Source organism: Phaethon aethereus (genome assembly GCF_964289735.1).
Source record: "Phaethon aethereus genome assembly, chromosome: 1".
Taxonomy (NCBI): domain Eukaryota; kingdom Metazoa; phylum Chordata; class Aves; order Phaethontiformes; family Phaethontidae; genus Phaethon; species Phaethon aethereus.
In genome coordinates, this window is record NC_138575.1 from 203,268,615 (window position 1) to 203,292,144 (window position 23,530).

The window sequence follows — 23,530 nt, forward strand, 5'->3', positions numbered from 1 at the left end:
CAGCTGCAACATGCAACTTCTACGATGTCTAAATATTCCTTTCAGTAGTAAAGAATATTAACATTAGTGAAACATTTACCTTTCTAGCATTCCCTGAGGATACAAATACAACACAACTGGCGCTAGCACTTTCCTAAAATGAAGGATAGTCATGGTAATACCTTGATGAAAACTTGTTTAAATTGTGTGAACTGGACAGAATAAAGACCAACAGCAATCAAGAATTGGCTGGTATGTATTTTGAGCCACAGCCCAGCTTAGTACAAGTCTGTGTGAATTGTGCCAACTAGAGATGGACCAGATTGCAGCTTGAAAAAACACCTGTTAATGCAAAAGAACTGGCTTCTTGTAAACATCACTGACTAAAGGAGACAGCAATCTTGAGTTTAACTGCTGGCCATTTCTGGGCCTCCAGGAACAAACTCTTTTGTGTTTTCAGAGATCTACCACCTGCCTTTTCCTTCATGGGAAGGAATCAAATTGCTCTATCAGAGAGAAAATTCTGTAGTGTTTAAGTATTGAATCATCCACTACATAACTATTTATGCAAACCCTCCCAAGGCAGGTATTTGGAAACTGCTGGGTAAAACACCTAAATTGTAGAACCAGGAAAGAAATGAACACCATAGCTCATAAGTACACTTACCTTGCATACCACTAGTCTGAACTATGAAATGGGCAGAGGTAATCTGCCATGGAGAGCTCTCTCAAGTGAAATACATGTTTTACAACTCCTTCTCTAGCAACTCCAGTATAATATTATCATTGCAGCTCCATCAGAAAAAAACAATCAGTTTGGAATGAACTTCAGACTCCACCGTTTCTTCCTGGAATTCTGTATCGACTACTTCCTATCCCAATGCAAGAGTAAGGATACTGAGGTTTCCTTGTCAGTAAGTCAGCTTCAGTGGACCACTGTGCTCTCCTGCACTAGTCTTACACTAGTTTAGAGCTGGCCTGGGTATCCCTCAACAGTATTAAACGTGGAAAAGTAATCATATCCCAAATGTGATTCTAAATGACCTCACGTAGGTTTAAATTATTCACCAGTCTCTTGCCTTTTTGCAGACATCCATCTTCACAAAGGAAATTCAGTGAGAAAGTGTGACAAATGAGCTCTGAAGCGCTGGACACCCATGCGCACTGGAAAAAAAAAAAAGCCAAAAATCCCCAAGCCCCGCAAGACAACCCCTTTGTCTCCCCACAAATGGAAACATCATTCCAAGTGAAAGACATGGTGCACTGGGTGTAAATGGCAAGGTGATGGTAGCTAGGGAGAGGGGCTGCAGGGGTGACCTCTGAGAGAAGAGGCCAGGTGCCGCCCCATGGCAGACACAGCCCGTTTCAGACATCTCTGCAACAGACCCTCCAGGGGACATGGGCTGGTCCCTTCAGTGAAGCTGATGGCAGCTCTAATTTAAAGTAGGGCAGAAAACACCAGGGAGAGGAGGGAACAGAAGAGAAATACCATCGTGAACACCAAGGTCAGAAGAGCAGAAGGTAGTCTGCGGTGAAAGAGGCACGCTTCTGAAGGGACCGAGGCCTGTGGAGGTCCCCCATTGGAGCACAGCAAGAAAAGAGCAAGAAGGAAGGAGCAGCAGGGAGAAAATTCTGTCCCCCGACTTCAACCCTGCACTGCTTGCTACCTCACTGAAGGGACTGAGTGTGACCTGAGTGTAGGAGGGGGAGGAGAGGTGCTTGGAGTAAAGATGAGCCTGGGAAAGGGAGAGGACAGGTGCTACAAATGTTTGTCTTTTGTGTCCCAATGCCTGAATCAGTAATTAAATATTTATGCCAATTAGTAATTAAGTTATATTAAGTCTGTTTTGCCTGCAACAGAACTTGGTAAGTGATTTCCCTGTCTTTGACTCATGAGTTTTCTTGCTCCTGTTTCTTTTCTTTTCTTCCCAGTCCAACTGAAGAAGGGGGAGTGAGAGAGTGACCAAAAATTCATTTTACTAAAGTTATCTGTGTTACACAGCAACTTATATTAAATTACATATCCACTTGTTTGCAGGCTGCAAGCAGGCATCTAAGTATAGCTGCAACACAACAAAATACACCAGTGACAGTGACAAAACAATTCAGCTGTTCAGATTTAAATAAAGCTGCTTAACCTTACAAAATCTTACTAAAAATTGTGACCAGTACAATAAATGTGTTACTAAGGTTTATATTTCTGAGCTAAGAGATGAAAATCCACTTATTTACTTCCTCCTGAAAAAAAGCGAATTCAGGAATTCCCTTTTGGAATCAAAACTTTCTCTTCAACAATCTTTTTATTTTCATCAGTATTCAAAAATTATTAATGAAAGAGTAATTATTGATTTTCATTAATGCAGCCCATGGATTATTTTTTTAAAAAAACAACAAATTAAATGCAGCAGTGTTATCTCCTTATCAGCCTCATCTCTCACAGCAGGCTTCCTAACTCTTCTGTCGCTGTCATAGCTGGTTATCTGAGTATTTGTTTTCTAATAACCGACCTTCCAAAGAGATGACTTGTCTTAGGTGCAGGTTAAGCACACAGAAGTGATATTTCTTTTCTTACTACAAGATAATGGGAACCTTAATGATAACCAGCTTGGGAAGATTTGGCACTTAAGCACATTAAAAGTACAATGAAAACATTTAATCTCCAACTTTTGAATCAATTACAATTTCAATACATCATGTTAGTCAAGATTTAGCTTGAGAATTCAACTATGCCGACCTACCGAGTTACACTCTGTAACTTAAGTCAGTTGGTGAATGTGATTTGTAATGTATTTATGTACCAAATGTGGTAAATTCCAGCCACTGGAGGTGCAATACTAAAGCCAGTAATTTTGTCACACAAATTCAGTATTTCCAAATACTTTAAGTTATGTGCAGCACATTTACCCACGTATGTAGGATGCTAGGTCTTCTTTAACTAGCTGGCAGTTAATACTAATGCTTCTTCCATGAACAGCAGAGGAGTCATAGAGTTCAACAGATACGATGTTGTTATCTAAAATTTCTGTGAATGAATAATATACATGTAATCAGTGTCAACCAATAACAGTATAAAGACTAGAGTTTTGGAAGCATGACAAATGGTACTAAAAGACAGAATTTTGTAAAATTAAATTTGATTTGGAAAATAATTTGTTCTGAACATCAAAAATATGTAGAGGCTGAGCTCTGCACATTATCTATAAAATTAACTTAAAATACACCAATAATTACCAAATGTTTTTTCTACAAAGAAACTAACTGCTACATGTAAATTCATTTATTATATGGCTTCCAAACCACCATTCCACCATTCTACAAGTGCTGAAAAATAAGCAGCTGCATATTAACAATAAATGGTATTGAGAAAAATCCTAAGGCATATATGTTTTATCTGAAATTATTTTTTTTCCATGATATTTTTAGAGCAGCAGTGATCACAGTCCCAGCTACCAATAAAGTCAGCAAGAGTCAAGCATAGCTTGTACTTTTGGAAACAAGCCCATCTTAATAAACCTGGATACTTGTATCACATAATGCTGGTGTGGTCCATAAAAGAAGACATAAACAGAGCTTTTGTCAGAAGTTATGTCTCCTCCAATTAGTTCATGTTTTGATATCCGCACTCCAAGCTACATGTGGCAAGTATGAACACAGGCACTTCAAATACATACTATTTAAAATATGAAAGTGCATGTTTCCACATTGGAGTTGATTTAGTAATATTTAAATAAAAATTAATACTCTGTTGATAACTTACCAACAACTGAACATAGCATAAGTTTATTTTCAGTCACTTCTTCAAATCTTTCCTTGGCTTCTCTGTTCCACTCACTTGCCCCTTTATAAGGCTCAATGCAAGCCAGCCTGCACCTGATTGCCTAGGGAATAACTCAAATTATGTATATACCATCACATATCAAGACCATCTCATTACAGCCAAATCCAGCCTTTGCTTTGCACTCATGGAGGACAGCAAGACAGCATGACCTTGGCTTCCGGTTCCACATTACCATTATTTGATTTGATTTGATTTAAGATGATGCCCCCTTGCTGGCAGCTGAGCATGAACCTCAAATTCAGACACATTCCTACTGAAATAGAGCTCACTTCTCCTTGCCTGCCTTTATGGTTAGGCATAGAATTGGCTGCAGAGATCAGGAAAGATTACTGCAGAGAGGTGATACGGAAAGCTTCATCCTGTTTTGCTTATCATGATGTAATAACCCCGACCTAAAGCATCTAAGATTAACATGACTATACCATTGTAGAAGTCTGAAGGACTAAACACAAAGACACCAGAGTACTACAGTACCTAGGTTAGAAAATTCCTACTAGATTTCTGAAAGGGATTAATTAGGAAACATAAAAAAAGTATTCAAAACGCACCAGAATTTCAGAGCAAAATCATAGGAGATTAAGTACTTTGATTAAAATAATTTTTGTTTAGCATCTTTTTTGCAAACTTTGGTGGCTACACTATGGCTCAATTTTAAATTAACTGTGAATGTTCTTGTTTCCTCCTTCTTGTTTATTGAGCCGAAAGAAAGAAGAGTAACACAGGTAAGGGAAAAGGGAGAGAAAGAAAATAAAGACAATATAAAAAAGAATGCTTTGTGCAGATATTCTTAGGATACAGGCAGTCAGGAATATGAAAAGACGACTGAATGACAAGTTAAATAATCATTAAAAGAAAGGGCTGTGGATGACAAAAACAACACTACATTAAGCACTGCTCATTCCAGTCCTGGCCAAAATTTCTGTATCATCTGAGTCCATTAAAATGCCTGCAAACAGGCTGAAAAGAGTCCAACTTCTCTTGTAACAACCTAACTCAATTCTCTTAAACAACTACTTACATCTGATGCAATGCAATACATGATCATATGTAAAGACTGACCAATACTTAAACACAACAGGACAGACCTGCACAAGCAACGTCACCTCTGATATTTACCTTCTGAATGCTTGATTTTGCAATCTTGTGTTCATTCATGTTTCAAGGAATTTTAAATCCTTAAAAATTACATTTTTTAAAAATAGAAAATATTTGAAAACAAAGCAATACATAAGCAGACTTAAGCCTGCTGATCTATTACTTGCATTAAAACTAACACCAACAGGAAACTCTTATTTCTTATACAAACTTCAAGTGTAAACACCTTGCCAGGGTGTTTCACCATAACCTATATATGGCATAATAATGCTGAAATCTGACAACAACTGATGGGTTCAAGTTTTTTTAGACCATTCTCTAGTGGTCATATATCCAGCTGTATATGTAACTCTTCAGCCCCTTCCCTTTTATGTTGAAAGTCAGGAAGCCTAGTAGTATGTGCTCAAGAGCTGACAAACTCTTCATGGATTTTTCTGAGGATTTGTATTTAGTCAGTAACAAGCAATCAGTTGGAACGATGGGATAACATACATCAAAAATCCTAACACCCTTATTCATTAGCCGCTCTGATCTGAAGCATTAAGACACTGCAAATGGAAGAACATTTTGCCTTTTTCAGAATGTTTCCTCTCCCTTGCTGTCAAAAAAGGCTCAATTATTTTCTGACACTTTCCCCAGAAACATCTGCTCAGAATATAAACAATTAAATCCTATTTTCAGTAAAAGATGCTGGCCAACCTTAGTTACAACAATCACTATTTCTGGTGCCTACAACTGGTTAAAAAACCCCTATCAACATATGAAGTTTTAAAGTTTAGCATAATTATGGTTGGCAACCAGAACTATCAAATGAACAGCCAAAGAAAAAGAATTATTTTCTATTTATGTGCATTTTTTATTTGACACCAATACTTTGCCATTTCCTTTCCCACTCAGTTTTTCTCCTTGTCAGAAGGGGGAAACTCCTACAATACCTAAAGCTAGGAAAACAACAAACTTTAAATGCCATAAACCAAACAAAAATACAATTTTTTAAAAATACCATTATTAGATTGTAATCTGAAAATGAAGGAATGTAAAAATTAATTTGGCTTACTATGGAGTAAAAGAAGGTACTTGAATTAAACACACATACACACAATGGATATACACCTCCTCACTGCAAGGTAACATTAGATTTCATTTAAAATTGAGTGATATAAAAAAAATTCAAGAGTTTTCAAATGTTCACCCGACATATATTTAGTAAGTCACATCATAAACGCATGAGAAAATGAACGTGCTTAACATTTTATTTACTTCAGAATGTTAACAACTCTCTCTTTCCCCTTACATCCATTGAGATTCTATTAATTTTATGTATTTAATCCAGGCAAGCACTACTTTACCTTTTCTGGAAAGCTCAGAAACTCCTTTTTTACTCTGCGTATGTCTTTAAGAGTTAAGTTAGCAACATTGCCAAAGTCAACATATTTTACCATAACTTCTTGACGAGTTGGCAGCCCTTCAAGAAAAACAACCCAAGTTATTAAAACAAAAAATGAGTATCTGATACAGGTTAAAGCACCAGAATTTCAGAGCAAAATCCACATCTATACCGTATGATCATAAAATACCACATTTTCCAATGTTCTACAACCCAATTCAAAAACTATATTCTTTAAGAGCCAGCTCTTTTGGGTTCCTGAAATGACAGGGTTAGCATTTTGGTCGCCTTCCATCTAATCACTTTATGAGACACTAGCACATTAAATACATACCAAGTAGACATGCCAGCATACAGGCATGCTACACTGCCCATACAGAGATGAGCACAAGTACACCCTCACATCCCCTTTGGAATTACTATGGGGAATTATTAACACACACTAGTTACACTCAGAGGTTGGCTATAATAGACAAATCTATAGTTCAAACTGTAACAGGAAGTGAAACGTTAATTAAAATAATTATATAATAGAATTTCAATAATCTATAGAAAATTAAGTATACCAATTCTCTTTATTTTAAAAAACTGTATAAAACACTCCATTAATAGCAAAAGAATGTAACATGAATTAGTACTACTAACTTGATGAACCTGTTAGTGTAAGAATGCCTAGTAAGAATAACAGCTGTTTGTTACTATTCATATCCAGTGTGTGACTCTGATCTAGTACCACAGCTGATTTTGCAACATAGCATTATAGTGAAAGAATCAATACTTCACCTATAATCTGTGCTCTGTACCAATTCCCATCTTCCTGTTTTGCAATACAGGCTTGGCCTTCAACTGGGTAGACAATTTCCAAGTTATTCCCATGCTCATGTTTATATACCTCCTGAATTTTCTTTGGAAGAGCTAAAGAATCCAGGCTATCTCTCTAAAATAAGAAAAACAAAACATACTGTGCTGGTATCCCAGCCAAAACCAGCACACATACATACACACCAGATGTTCGGTTTTTTTTTTTTTTTTAATGGTATTTTTGCTCTTTTAAGGAACGTTTTTTCTAGTAATGTATTTCCTAGTCCTCCCCCACATAAAGTGAATTAAAGAGCCTAACAATTGTTGAATATTGCCTTGTTCAACCACCACTCTAAACAGTAAAACACGTACAAAGGAATTAACCATGTAACAAAACTGACCAAAAAAGTTAACTTTCTGGAATTCTAAGAATTCCTAGAACTAATCTAGGATTAATCTAGCATTGTAGGATTAATCTCATTTATTAATTCTAGGAATCCTAAAACTGTAACAAGTGACAGAAGTTAATGGAAATTGTAGCTTATTTAATATGGACTACAAGTAGCTCAACATTAAAATGTTTGTTCAGAGTTTTATTTAAATAGACCTTATTTCTAAACTTACCAACCGGAGATAGAAATCACTTGGACTATTAATGTGACAAACTACAACAGACACTTCTTCTCTTTCTTGTGGAATCTTAGGTGGACTATACTGCAAGATGGTATTATTTTCTAACTGACTGGGAAGCTGTGATCTAAACCTAAGGTAAACAAAATGGTATTTTGAATAAAGTAAAAATTGAGTGAGAAAGAAGCCTTTTATATTCAAATGTCAAGTTTCCCATGAAAAGCCCAAAATGGTCTTATAAAAATAACTTGATTCATGTTTGTATGACTAGCTTGAACGTTCCTTCTTGTAGTCGGTGCAGTCAGTTCTCTCTAATGCTTCTCCCATCACAAATGTAACACATGAAGAATGATGTATGGCAGCTGGCTCCTAGAAAGTTTTTGTTATTTGGGATGCAGTAGCATACATTTAAATTGTTAAAAAAAAAAAAAGTAAAAGGCTACAATCCACTACATTGAGAAAACCATTTTCTTTTAGATTTCCTTTTCCTCACTTAAAAAAAAGCAATTACCTGAGGAATACAGACGCATTAAAAAATTATCTCCCACTGTTCTCACCACCATAACTAGTTATGCTCAAATATGAACAAAGACCTTTATATGCAGCAAAATTAACTATAATTTCCTACAGATTTGCATGCTGTACTCCTGTACCCAAACACCAAAACACTCATGTTCTTTATTTCCTGCTTCTTCCACTGGTCCCTTCAAAGCAGCTCTCCTCTGCCCTAATGCCAACATCAAGCACCCTTTATACCCTGTCATTTTTTCTCCTATTTGTTGTGCTATATGCATCACATCATGTGGCTGGTTCAGATGTGCTGAGTAGCCTGTCACTGCCTACCAGCCAAATCAAACAGACGCAGGGCTGATTTCTGCATGTTTTTCTGTCTGTGGTAGACACTAAAGGCTTCTCCTTTTACTCTGTTGTTATTCAAACTTGTACAGAAATTTGAATTTTGTCACTTTCTAAAATAAAGTTCATTATCCAAATAAAGCCCTGACTAGTGTGAGTATGCCACTTATTATTAGCGAAGGTGAAAAAAGGAAATCAACATATATTGCTGATGATTACTACAGCACTGCAAAAACAACTTGCTTGGTAAACTTCACATTGTAAGTATTATGCTGTTATCATTTATAGCGTAAGAGCATAAACTAAAGGAAAACACATACCTTGCCAAGTCTAAAAAAACTAATGCATCCTTGACAGACACTGGCATGTTATTGCTTATTTTATTAAATGGAGGTTTTTTCAAATCCACAATGAGAACACCATCCTCTTCTCTAAATATGGTCATTAAAACAACCTTATTATGTACCATTCCTAAAAATTTTGTCTTTGCTTCCTCTCCCCAACCTTCACTCTGTGTTAGGAAGAAAGAAAAAGTTACTGAAGATGTCAGAGAATGTTAAAACAAAAAATACAAATAGTAATTAAAATAAAATAAAATGGAAGCAAGGAAGGGAGCACAGATGCATCTGAACAGATGAAATACTGAACACACTGATAGACTGTCTAGTCCATGTAAGTGTTTTTAACTGTATAAAACTGAGTCAGATTAAAGGGTTGCAGTTGCCTCCATGTTTCTTTAAAGACTAAAGATTTCATCCCCTCTGATTCCTCTGATAGATAAACCAGAATTGTCGTATGCTATTTTATCTCATGACTTACATTTTGGCTCTCCCAATTCTTTTGAAAGTTTATTCTTATCTTTTGTGTCTTTATACAAGTGCACAACATAGTTTGGTCAATTTACACATTCCTCCTCTCCACAACATCTTTCTTGATGTTTTATGTACCTTGAAAAAGCCTACCTGAATTTATTTCTCCTGGATCAAGTTAATGCATTTCTCATTTGACACTGCAAATCTGTGCTTTTTAGGTGTGAAAAAAATGAAAGAACATACAAGGAAGGCATTTTACCCATACCTGTGAAAATCGTTCCAGATCTTTCCTATTTAAAGCTACTTCAGACAACATCAGCCTGGTAAGAAAACCCAAAACTAAACAGCAGTTATACTGTCAGAAATGCACAGCTGCATTGGACATAGCTCATTCCCATGTAAGTGTTGCAAAAATAACGAAAGCTTAATAAGTAAGTGAAGATTCAAGAAAATAATGCTGCTACATATGTCCTTTTTCTAAGGGAATAAATGCTGACAGTACTTTATCTCTTGTTATATTGAAAAAGAATGAATAACATTTTTCAGTATATGGCCAAAATTTTACGTAACAAAGGACAACCCGTGAAGATTCTCTTAAAAATTCTGAAGCCACTTCTTCTCTGTTTGGATGATTTTTAAAAGTTACTACTTACATAAATTTACCAGATAGCCATGAAATAAGAATATCAGTTCTGTAATTTGTTTTTAAATTTGACAAAAGAACATGTCTAGAGTAAGAGTAGTGAGATTTAAATCTGACATACGTATTTGTAAACCCAGAGGCTTTTTAAGACAGACTGCTATAAGCTCTTGTTTCCTTTCCAATGAAAGCAATGCAAGACATCTTTTTAGAAGAGAAGATTTAACTGTTTTTAAAAAATAACATATACCCTGTACTCCTCTCAAGTTTCCTTCTGTTTATACTGGAATAAGATCATTACAAATTATGCACTTAAATTCTTCAAACTAAATCTTAGGAAGAAAAAAAGTCTCCTCAAACAGTGCAAACAGCTTTTTCTTACTGCATTTTTAGGAACAACATCCTTCAATGAACATCGTACTGCTAAAGGAGGAACAGCTGCAAGTTCTGCCTCAATATGCTGATCAGGCTTCCTTACAAACAAACAAATGTCATCTGTTTCAATAGTCTGCAGAGCAGCAGGTTCAGGCCTTTCAGTGGGAACATATCTGTTGTCAGTGGGAATAAAAGCAGTACTAGCTTAAAAGAAAGACAAAAAACCCCCAACCAAAAAACTCCCAAAACCAAACCCCCCACTTAAAATAATGGTCATTATTGCAATAATTGGCATAATGTCATGTCATTGAAACAAAACTAGAAAGTCTCAATGAAATGCATTTTTTTTAAACATTGAGGACTCATGGGTTCTCTTTTGCAATTAAGCTAAACATTTTAACACGTGAAGGCTGGTACACTTGTGTACTTACACACACTGCCACTTTTCCTGTGGGAAATAGATGCTTACAGAACATTAGTGTCATTTGGATATCTGGTTATTCTGCTTGTGTGAAGCTGATAGAGGATGTGTTTCTTAGTGGAGATCCTCTTGAGTAACAACAGTCAAGGACAACAATTGCAGACAAAAACCTCTCTCTGTAACATACCCTGAGAAGATTAGAACTACAGAGCTCCCAAAATCAATCAGGAATACTTCCAGCAGTGCAATATCACAAACTTTGCATCTTATTGGACCACAAGACTTCCTCTCATTTTTACTTTTTAGGGGAATTAGTTCAGTGATAGTTCCACGGCACCACATTCCGGTTTCCTTACTCTTAATAAAAGTTCTGGCACCTATACGGAAGCAAATTAAAAAAAGGAAGACTAAATTCAGTATTTGTAGACATTTCACACTGGAAATATTATTACAGTTCTGCATAATGTTCCATTGTTGCCTATCTTCCGTACAGGTAATAAGAGCGCTACTGCTAAAACAAAGACACAAAGAGATCAAAAACCTTGTCTCGATAGCCACCAGAAATTTTCTCCCCACATTCATTTACACAGTGTCTGTAAGGCTAGAAGGTGTTTAGCTTGTATTATGAAGTAATTTCTGGCAAATTTTCTATACCTCTTAGTAGAGCGTCAAAAAAAAATTGAAGTTGAGAGCTACTCCATACTTATCAGTTTTCTAAATACCTTCTAGAAGTGAGTAACATTGTAAATGTGTGGAGTAGAAAATAATTTTAATGATTTAGCAATGCATTACTGTCAGTTGTTTTTACTTCCAGAATGGTTTCTATCCAGTTAGTGAACTTTAAAAAAAAATCTAGCCACTCAAAGGGAATGTTGCTTGTATGACAGAAAGGTGATTTACTGAAGTAATGAAAGAACTAGTCATTAAAAGGCTAGTCATTAAAATCAATATACTGAAAGAACTAGCAGTAGCAATTACCACCTAATTACCACCTAATTAATGGAAAACATTAAGTTTTTTGCCAGGTGTTTCAACTGCTCGTTACTCTAAGCACTCAATTTGTTGAGGCTGAGAAGAACTGCAGAGTCTTCTTTACTTTACCGCTTTGTTCATATGGTTTAATAAAAGTCTATTTTACCGAACAATGTGTACAAAGTTTTCCAACAAGCATTAATTGTAGATTCCAGAACATATAAGGACTGCTTTACTATGTAAAGGCAGGGTAGGGAGGAGGCGGAAAAAAGAATATTACACTAAGGAAGACGTACTGCAAGATGGTATTTTAAGCTAATGTAGACCCTTTAGAAATTAGTAATTTACCTAGTTCCAAAATATCTGAAGGCAACAGATACAAACTCTTATTACAACAAAAGTTTTTCAGTTTCTTCTCCAAAACCCCTGCTTCTTTCTTCTGTGAGTACCTCCGAATATAGAAGTGGCATGGATTTATAACATGGCTTACAAACACTAGTTCTGTCGAGCCTGAGTAAGACATAAAACAGATTATCAAACACTCTCCAAGTGACTCCAACTGATATTATTAGACATGTGATTAGGTTTATGTTGAATTAATCATGATAACATTACCTCAAATAGCTTTTAATCTGACACATCTGCTCATGCTTGTTTCCAACTAGTTACCATGTTTGCTTTCTGATTAAACGGCTCTTTCAAACTACCTCTCTTAAGCTACCCTGCAAACCAAGAAGCTGTCCTACTCCTTAAACTGGTTGTCTTGAATTTAAGTAAGTAATTCAGATTGTATTCCCTCTATTTAAAGAGAAATAGGAAGCTTCTAGAAAGCAAATTAGAGAAATTAAGACTCCTGCCTCTAAGAACAGGTATGCTAAGGACTTTTGTATAGTTATTCAGTGATAATGCATGAAGATCACGGAATGGTCTAAAGCTAGCCAAAAGATGACCTTATGTAAGACAGTACTTCTGATAAAGCATCCAAATCCTTTGTACTGCAGGTACCTCCCTTGATCTGGAATCCAAAATGCAGGTTTCTCTTTCTGAAGCTACTCACCAAAGGCAGTTGGATGGGTCAAAAGGTTTTAGAAGTCCAGCAACTCAATTCCTACAAGAATATTTTACACCACAAAACTTACTGCAAAGAGTGGATAGCATCACTTAGATCCAATGCCACCTGCATGACTGATCAGGGCACAGCAGACAGACAGATTTGCAGCATCCTAAAGTACTGCAATCTCTGTGCTCATCTCTGAACTACAACTGATTGTGGGCAAAAGATGGCACAAAGAATCCGGCATTTGAAACATTCTGAGCATGGACGCAGGACTGTGCTTGGAAGGTTAGGAAATGAGTGTCCAGAACAAATGCAAGATTACTCTTGGGCATTTCCAGTGGAAAAGATGGTATCTGAGTAAAAAGTCTGAGTGACTTGAAAGATTTCACTTCTAAGTACGCTAACTCCTCTGGATTACCCCTGGTCACCATCTTCAATGATACAATGAGTCAGCTAGCTTGTCTTAAGTAGACCAGGAAAAACATGTATTAACAGCCACTTCACTAGATCAGTGGAGGCCGATACCTCCAGCCAAAACCAGTAACAGGAGCTGGGCCAGTTCTGGATCGCTACAGCCAGATAGATCCAGAAGAGAGGTCTTTAAGCTGTTTGGGAATGTTCCTTAAACTAAATACAAACAAAAAATCCCAACAGACCACAGATGCCTGAAAAGGATTTGAAAAAATTATCAAATATTATTTGTCTGATAACTAAGGCTACTAGCAAGAGAGAATTAAAAACTCGTTATATCAAACTTCAAATAAGCTTCCCATGGTCCAAAAAGATCCAATATTGCACAAAATAGGTATTTTAGCCTATTATTGATAAAAACAATCACATCAAGTAACTCTATGATCATTAATCTCTTAAAATCTTGTTCTCTTAGTGTATACGTGAGAGATACTCAAGTGTCTGGAAAGGCTCAAATATCACACAACTGCAATAGCTGTGAGGTATTTGTCTCTCCATGTGAGTTCTTGGATGTCTAATAAAGGCTTAGCACGCAATACACTAACTTCAGTATGGGCATTAGGAGAATTTCTTTGCTAATTACTTATTTCCACAGAATTTGTTATGGACTTAAAATGCTCAAATTCTCTAATTAACTCTGTCAAGTTGCATTAAGAGCAGCCAGTGAATTTGCAAGTTATTGGACAGGAAATTGTCAGGAGAGAGCGCCTTTATATGAGTCTGAAGTTAAAAAAAACCCAAAGAAAAATCAAACAAACACCTCCCAAACCCAAACCAAAAAAAAAGCGATTTCCTTCATCTTTTTTCTTTGCTAATATTATTTTGCATCCTAGATAAGGCACATCTTTTTGCAGCAGTATTTTCCAAATCTGCTTCTTCAACTTTTATTACCATTTACACTCAAAAATAACCAAGGCTCAAAGCACTGCACAAACTGTGCCTACAGAATTTTTGGATGAAGTAACTTATTTCCTCAAATTACTCTCAATTTTGTACATTCATCTGTTCACTCATAATTCAGAAAACCAAACATAGATGGAGTGGGAAGACAACAACTGTTCAAAATTCAGTATATAAACTACTGACATAGGAAACATGTCCCACTGTTCACAGCAAGTGCTGCTATCATTATGTCAGATATCTGCCAGGTGTTGAGAAACACTGCCATGTCGAGTTTCGGAAAGTTGCTTGCAACTTCCTGTATTGCATCTTCCAACCAAGTGGTTTTATGGCAAATCAAATAGTCTTTACATTAGCAAGGACAGCAGACGAGGGAGTGTTTTTGAAGAGCAAAACTGCTGGTGCTAAGAATGACATCTGAACTGTTAAGCACCTCCCAGACTAGTTTTAACTGGAAGGAAATCAATTCATGTGCCCCAGGTCTGCTCTTACATGTGAGCAAACACATGCTAACTAGGGATGGTCAGGAGATCTCCTTCCTAGTACATTCCTGATCCTAACTAGAATGCTAAAATACATGTCCAACTCTCCAACAAATGTCTGCTCTCACTGTTTGGAGAATGGGTCACTTCTAGTAAACTAAAGCATTTACCAGATAGGAAAACCACTAACCAGCTTTATGTTGAAAACGTGTTTCCTTCTTGAAGAGTTTCTTCCTCTGTTCATCAGCATGATATTCTGCAGGAAACTCTGTTTATTGTTTTAGGAGAAAAGTTTAATGAATTAGGTTAGTTAAGTATTTATACATATGTAGTAAAGCAGCAAACACAGTAAAGAGAAATGACATGTATTGTAAGGGTACTGCAAAGGCAAAAATTCTTCTATCTGCTGTGACTAAAACAGAGGCACAGAGAGTGACTATGTGCACATGGCCAGCCCACATGCTAGCTCCAAGATTAAAAAACTATCATTAAAATTCTTAGATTCAAGACATGCAAAACTTATGTAACACTGCAGTTTCAAGGAATTTTGTTCTGACAAGAGTTTTGTGAAGTCCACTGGGATTCTGGAATATGCTACTCTAGACAGGCATGCCCAAGCTCTGAAATCTACTTCACCTTGATTACAGCTATATGCTACCACAATTACTCTCACATAACACCCCTACCCTCTCCCTCATCCTCCCCAAGCATTACTAATCACGGAAATTTTCTAGGTATGTTGTGGACATCGAACGCTCTGAAGTTAAGCATCTTAATTATACTGTGGGATGCACCTATCCTCCTATTATCTAATTGGAATTTCCATGTTCCAGCTTGTTCCCAACGCCTTCAGCCCTATCCCTGACCATCTCCTGGACACCAGCTTGGTAGGCTCTGCTGGACTCGCTCCAGTATGCTCTAGTATGACAGTGACTTTCAGTACTGCAGCGTCCAGAACTGGACACAGTACTACACGTTCAACCTCACATGAGCCTAACAGAGGGGAAGGATCACCTCCTGGACCTATTAGCTACTCTTACTAATACAGTCCAGGGAAAACCTGACAAGCTGAAGAACCTAATTGTTTTTGCCAGTTAATGTAGGACAATGCCCTGGGAGAAGATTCAGGAAGCCAAGGGAACTGCCAGAAAAGCATCCTCCAGGAGCCAATGTCAGAAACTCTGAGGGGGACTGTAATAACTAAGAGTCAAAGAGAAACATCCAGGCAGACACAGGAACTTATGACCCCTCTTTGAGAGAACTTGTGAGAACGTTTTCACTAAGCTAGGCTGAAGTAGAACAAAAGAGAAATGACGTTAGCTCAAAGGAAGATAAAGCGAAATACAGACGTCATTAAAGAATTCATGTAAGCCCAGTATAACTACAAACACACAGCATAATACAAAACACATAAGCAACATCATGCTTCACAATGGAATATTGAAAGCACCGCATATTACAAAACTCACTTTCCAGGTCATCTTCAAATATTTCTTCTATTACTACATCAGGGCTAGGTGGAGACCTGGGTAGAGCAGGAATACTCTGATGATGTATCATAGGCATTGTTTCTTGTACTTGAGTATTTTTCACTTCTTTGTGGATACTGAGTTTACTTGCAAGAGCCTTCATTTTACTTTCTCTGCTAAGTGCTGGAAACATATTCTCTACAGATGATTGAGTATCGCAGCCTGGCATTTCCACTTTGTCATCCAGGATAAGACTGTGTTGTCCATTATCTTCACTATATTTGGGAAAACATCTATTTGGAGACAAATTAATATAATCCAGTCTGTTTTCAGAAAAGCACAGAAGTCAAAGCAGAGGTTTTATTAAGAACATATCACTATGTTAAGAAAACACCTAAGAGCTGGTAGAAATAAACTGTGTTATGTTTTTGAACACCAAGACAACAAAACCAGTAAAATTATTTCTGAAACCTAAAAAGGATTGGCACAGAAATGGCACATATTCTTGGGCACAGCTCAGTACAAGAGCTCCCTCTGCATAAATGATCAGAGACCACAGGTACAAATACAAACTATTTGAAAAAAAATGTTAAATAATGTAGATAGATGTTCATGTTAAAAACACAACGCATATCAGATACTTCTGTACTAACAGTAACTCTTCACTGTAATCGGCAGGATTTTCAAATATTACAGTATGCAATAAGCCCTTTTTAACATAAGCAGTGCTAACTACTGTGGTGCTAAAAGCAACACCATTCCATCTTCTCAAGTTTTTGTCAAAGATTGCAGGGAAAAAAAATAAAGGGGACTAATAAAATACAAGCAATTGTAATTTTTAAAATAAAAATAATGTTTTTTCTAGTTCAAGTCTGTCTTAAGTAATTTCTTTTGGCATTTGATGCAATCAATATTTAGACTGTGAAGTGGAAATACTACAAGTTTCAGTATTTGCTGTTTAGAGATTTATGTACACTTATATGAAGTAATTTTCATATGCTGAAATGATAAAATATCTCTATTATGTGTACTACGAATGTGTAGACGTGGTGCATGGTTTAGTGGTGGACTTGGCTGTGTTAGGTTTACGGTTAGACTCAAATGACCTTACAGGTCTTTTCCAACCTAAATGATTCTAAGATTGTATCATTAAAAGCCAGCCAAAGCTGAAAAGCACAGAGCATCAAAAAATCTTGCTAACTGAAGTGATACAGTGAAATTCAGTTGGGTGAAACACAAGTAAATCTGAAATGTCAGAACTGAAACACTAACTGGATTAACTGTTGATTGAAATACCAGCATCTGAAGCTTTGCTTTGTTTCATTATACTCTTAGAAACACATAAGCATATATAGACTTTTAAAAGATACATAGAACTTTAACAATTTTTAATCTCCAATAAATATTTAACCACTAGAAGAACAGGTAAGTTACTGTATCTATCCTCTTTATTAAAAAAATACTTACTGCCCCGTTGTTCCCCATTCAATCTTGCCCAAATTTTTTAACAAAGATGTAATCTCATCAGTGTTTAGGAAGAATCTCGAGAGAAGAGAAGAAACATTACAGAAAGTGACATGAGTATCTAGTTCACTCTGACAGTTTGAGATGTGTGATATTTTTCAGCACAATATTAATAGAGGGGCAGATTAAGAGATTAATTACCCACTCTGGTTTCATTTTTCTACTCCTATTAACAACAGATTCGGTTTCTCATTTATCATCACATTCATACTTAAACACTCTCTTGCCATTTGCTTTCTCTCTCATGCACAGAGTAGTAGTCCAACATACACTTACTGAGTTTTCACACCTATACTCATGTCGTGGTTTAGCCCCAGCCGGCAACTAAGCACCACGCAGCCGCTCACTCACTCCCCCTCCCTCAGTGGGACGGGGGAGAGAATTAGGAAAAAAACCTCGTGGGTTGAGATAAACGCGGTTTAATAGGACAGAAAGAAAGAAGGAAACAACAATGATAATACCAACACAGGAATGCACAAGAACAAGCGATGCCCAGTACAGCGATTGCTCACCACCCAGTGATCGACAGCCTGTCCCCGAGCAGCGATTTCTGCCCCCCAGCCAACTCCAGTTTATGTACTGGGCATGATGTCGGATGGTAGGGAATATCTCTTTGGCCAGTCTGGGTCAGCTGTCCCGGCTGTGTCCCCTCCCAGCTCCCCGTGCACCCCCAGCCTGCTTGCTGGCAGGCCAGCACGAGAAGCTGGACTGTCCTTGACTGCTCAGCAACAACCCAAAACATCAGCACATTATCAACAGTTTCTCATCCCAAATCCAAAACACAGTCTCACACTAGCTTCTGTGAAGAAAACCAGCTCTATCCTGGCTGAAACCAGGACAACTCAGTTTAGTTCAACAAATTATTCTGCATGGAAAAAAGGAATTCACCAACAGCCCTGAAGAACAAAACTAGCTGAAGTCCAAAACCTAAGTTCCTGTTCTGTTCATTTTTCGTAGAATCATAGAATAGTTTGGGTTGGAAGGGACCTTTAAAGGCCATCTAGTCCAAGCCCCCTGCAAGGACCAGGGACATCTTCAAATAGAGCGGGTTGCTCAGAGCCCTGTCCAACCTGACCTTGAATCTTTCCAGGGATGGGGCACCTACCACCTCTCTGGGCAACCTCTGCCACTGTTTTACCACGCTCATTGTGAAAAATGTCTTCCTTATATCTAGTCTAAATCTATCCTCTTTCAGTTTAAAACCATTACCCCTTGTACTATTGCTACAGGCCCTACAAAAAAGTTTGTCCCCATCTTTCTGATAACCCCCTTTAAGTACTGGAATGCTGCATTAAGGTCTTCCTGGAGCTGATAACCCCAACTCTCTCAGCCTGTCCTCACAGGAGAGATGTTCCATCCCTCTGAGCATTTTTGTGGCCCTGCTGCTGGATGTGCTTCAACAGCTCCATGTCTTCCCTGTGCTGAGGGCTCCAGAGCTGGATGCAGGACTCCAGGTGGGGTCTCACCAGAGCGGAGTAGAGAGGCAGAATCACATCCCTCGACTTGCTCACCACGCTGCTTTGGGTGCAGCCCAGGATATGGTTGGCCTTCTGGGCTGCAAGTGCACATTACCGGCTCATGTCCAGCTTTTCATCCACCAGTACCCCCAAGTCCTTCTTGGCAGAGCTGCTCTCAATCCCGTCATCCCCCAGCTTGTATTGATACCAGGGGTTGCCCCAACCCAGCTGCCAGGACCCTGCACTTGGCCTTGTTGAACCTCAGGAGGTTCACACGGGCTCATTCCTCAAGCTTGTCCAGCTCCCTCTGGATGGCATCCTGACCCTCAGGCCTGTCAACTGCACCAGCTTGGTGTCGTCTGCGAACTTGCTGAGGGTGCCCTCCATCCCACTCTCTATGTCATTGATGAAGATACTACAGAGTACTGGTCCCAAGACGGACCCCTGAGGGACATCACTTGTCACCTATCTCCATCTGGACATTGAGCCATTGACCACTACCCTCTGGATGTGACCATCCAATCAAGTCTTCATACACCCAACAGTCCACCCATCAAATCGGTATTTCTCCAATTTAGAGAAAAGGATGTTGTGGGGGACCTTGTCAAAGGCCTTACAGAAATCCAGACAGACAACATCTGTAGCTCTTTCCTTGTTCACTTAATGTGGTCACTTCATCCTAGAAGGCCACTACATTGGTCAGGCAGGACTTGCCCTTGGTAAAGCCATGCTTGACTGTCTCCAATTGCCTCCCTGCCCTCCATGTGTCTTAACATAGCTTCTAGGAGGCTCTGCTCCATGATCTTCCCAGGCACAGAGGTGAGGCTGACAGGCCAGTAGCTCCCAGGGTCCTCCTTGCTACCCTTTTTAAAAATGGGTGCAATGTTTCAATTTTCCTAGTGACTTCACCTGACTGACATGACTTTTCAAATATCAAAAAAGCTCTTTCCTTTACTGATGAAAGCTAGCAAAATATTTTTAAGTAGTTTGACAGTTTAGGCTACCAGAAAATGTAACTTCATTCAATCAAGTTCTTAGATTTGCTGTCCAGTTACAATGATGAACAAATTGTGAAAACTGAAGTGTAAGCGGTACTGAACATAATTTCTCTTCCCCTCTACCCATTCAAGAAAGCATCTACCCTTTGTCTTACAGTATTTTATGTATACGGAATGTGCTTCAACTCCTATGCACCTCCTAGCTGTGATTTTTTTCACCTTTGGCATTATTTGTGGAATGGCACCAGTATGTGAGGCCTTTATACTCATCCTTCCATCAGATTTTTTCCCCCCTATTTCGTTCAAGTTCTTAAAAGGCCTTCCAATGGAAACAAATTTGATTTTGTAATGTTTTCATTTTCTTCTAGGTTGGGAGAGTTTGCCATTGGGCATTTAAATAGTGTTCTCTGAAATTCTCATTCACCACTGACATTATCTTCAAAATAGGCCCTACCTACCAAGTCACTAAGTTTACTAAAAGATGATTTTAAAGATTCCTTTACCCATATTCTAATGACTCAACTAACATGCCAGGATGAGTTTTAACTTTTGTCAAGCATTGGGACAGGCTGCCCAAAGAAGTGGCAGATGCCCCATCCCTGGAAACATTCAAGATCAGGTTGACGGGGCTCTGAGCAACGTAATGTAGTTGAAGATGTCCCTGTTCACTGGAGGTGGGTTGGACTAGATGACCTTTAAAGGTCCCTTCCAACCCAAACTATTCTATGATTCGGTGATGTACGATGTGTTGGCATGGTGCTTAAGGACATGGTTTAGTGCTGATGATGTTAAGGGTCTTTTCCAACCTAAGTGATTCTATGGTAATTTTTCAGACTTTGCATGCTAGTAAACAACTTTGAGCTTCATTCCTCTGTGCCAGTTAGAATCTGATAGCACACAACCACTCTATTCCCCAGAATAGTCGTGAAATATAATGGGATCCCCAAGATGTTCCAAACTAACACCATCTTCATTCTGTCCCTCCTTCATCATTCCTGAATGTGGCCTTTCTACACTACGATTACACTACTCTGGCCAGCCTCACAACCAAGCTGCACAGGATCAGCTGTACCACAGCCATGACACTTTTTTTTTTTTTTTGCTCATTTTTGGTATAGAAATCACATTGGTCACTTCCAATGAGGGCAAAATGGTAACTGGGATATTCCACAAATTTCTTCTTAGACATCAGTGTCCCTAAAAGCATTAGTGTCTTTCCTGAAAGTGAGAATTGGATTAATTTGAAAAAAATAATTAAAAAAAATTAAGCCATTATTTCCCAATTTATTTCTACTTATAAGGGAAGGAGAGGAAGTTTAAAAGTGGCAAAGACTGTCAAGAATTTTTAAAATACATATATATTTGTTTACATAGCAGCAAATTGTACATGCTTTCTCCCCAATGCCTCAGATGAAGGCTACAGCGCGTTAGTGATTGTCCTGGTTTCAGCCAGGATAGAGCTAATTTTCTTCATGGAAGCTAGTGTGAGGTTATGTTTTGGATTTGGGATGAGAAAATGTTGATAATGTCCTGATATTTTGAGTTGTTGCTAAGTAGTCACGGACAGTCCAGCTTCTCGTGCTGGCCTGCCAGCAAGAAGGCTGGGGGTGCACGGGAAGCTGGGAGAGGACACAGCCAGGACAGCTGATCCGGGCTGACCAAAGAGATATCCCATACCATATGACATTATGCTCGGTATATAAAATTGGGACGAAGAAGGAGGAAGGGGTGGAGGGGTGTTCAGAGTTATGGCATCTGTCTTCCCAAGAAACCATTACGCATGACAGAGCCCTGCTTCCCTGGAGATGGCTGAACACCTGGAGTGGTGAATGAATTCCTTATTTTGCTTTGCTTGTGTGCGCAGCTTTTGCTTTACCTATTAAACTGTCTTTATCTCAACCTATGAGTTTCCTCACTTTTACTCTTCTGATTCTCTCCCCGTCCCACGGTGAGCAAGCGGCTGCATGGTGCTTAGTTTCCAGCTGGGGCTAAACCATGACAGTGATGAGTTTAGATACATCTGAACTAGTAGTTTTTCAGTAAAATGCGCATGAAGCAGCTCCATTTTTGCTGTTTAACTGTTGTAAGAACAGTTTTTGTAATTAAGATAACCAGCGCATCCATTTACCTCCCACTATACTTCCCACTCCAGTCATTTACCTTGGAGATATTTTTTCCTTCAAACTATTCACTCTTGAGAGCTCAGCCTCAACTGACAACTTTAAATTATAAATAACCTGAAATTGAGAAGTACAGTCTTAGCTTCTATTATACAAAAAACAGACAGGCAGCTATTACCTACAACATGACAAAGTCAGAGTACAACATTTTTAATTTTACAGAAAAAATTTGAAGAGTTTACTCATTAGCAGCCAATAGCCAAGTCTCAATTATGTCTTCTTACATTGCTAAGACCTAATGGTTTGGGATTTTGTAATGCTACCATGTACACAGAAGCAGGAGTCAGATTTTCCTTTTGTACCAACAGCTACTGAGAAGGTAACTTCTAAGAAGGTAGGCCTGTGGGAGGACAGTGGTGGGTGCTAGCTCCCAAAAGTCACAGTGGGCAAGATGGAGGCAAGTAACAGAAAAAAAGGTGGAATCAGACTTCTTTTCTGGGTCAGATGAGAAAAATTAGTTTCTTCATATAGAAAGTGACAACTGGATGCAGGGAACATGACAGTCTAAAAAAAAAAAAAAAATAAAATCACACTATTTCAAGGAATGATGATACAAGTTATTCATCAGCTTTCTCACCACAAGGACTCCAAAGGCTCCAAATGAAATAACTGGGTAGCAGATTTAGAAAGAACAGAAGCTGCTATTTTGTGTACACCACATTTTAAATATTAAAACGTGGAACTCACTGCCATTGTGTATGAATAAATACATATAATGTATGTATGTACACACACAGCCACCAGCATTATGAAGACATCAAGGAAGCGTTACACAAGCTTATGACACAATGAGGTAATGTTTACTCAGTGTAATGACCCTGATGTATCCTACCCATTATAAAATCCTTGCCCTTCAATCTCACTAAATGACCAGGTTCTTAAATTCTTCCTCCAAGCATCTTTTCCTCTCTGTTGTCAGAGACAGGAGACTTCGCAGGACCTTTGGTCTGATACAGCATGGCAGGTAGCATGTGTTTCTATGAACATCAGACATGACGGGGAGGAAGAATGCAAGTAAAAGCCTGGGACCAAGAGGATCAGGAGAACATGGCTATTAATTCTGGAGTAGTTCAGCCAAAAGGTTGGAGAGCTCTGGAATGGAAAAGGTTTGAGAGTGCTGAAAACGCTGCCCTTTCACTCATCACTACTGTGTCACAGTTCTCCTGTCCTCCCCCTCCATTTGCTGT

The 23,530-nt window shown here is 38.3% G+C and overlaps 1 protein-coding gene across 1 annotated transcript in view; it reads right to left on the reverse strand.

The window, feature by feature from the left end:
- RNF17 (ring finger protein 17) overlaps positions 1-23,530 on the reverse strand; it is a 46,929-nt gene that overhangs the window by 21,551 nt on the left and 1,848 nt on the right. Inside the window, exons 3-14 of the mRNA XM_082014854.1 lie at positions 22,324-22,400; positions 16,420-16,459; positions 16,185-16,260; positions 12,154-12,315; positions 11,021-11,210; positions 10,420-10,585; positions 8,906-9,096; positions 7,725-7,863; positions 7,083-7,236; positions 6,262-6,377; positions 3,737-3,857; positions 2,884-3,001 (exon numbers count right to left, since the gene is read on the reverse strand). Of these exons, the coding sequence (XP_081870980.1) occupies positions 2,884-3,001; positions 3,737-3,857; positions 6,262-6,377; positions 7,083-7,236; positions 7,725-7,863; positions 8,906-9,096; positions 10,420-10,585; positions 11,021-11,210; positions 12,154-12,315; positions 16,185-16,260; positions 16,420-16,459; positions 22,324-22,400 (1,550 nt within the window). The remainder of the gene's footprint in view (positions 1-2,883; positions 3,002-3,736; positions 3,858-6,261; positions 6,378-7,082; positions 7,237-7,724; positions 7,864-8,905; positions 9,097-10,419; positions 10,586-11,020; positions 11,211-12,153; positions 12,316-16,184; positions 16,261-16,419; positions 16,460-22,323; positions 22,401-23,530) is intronic.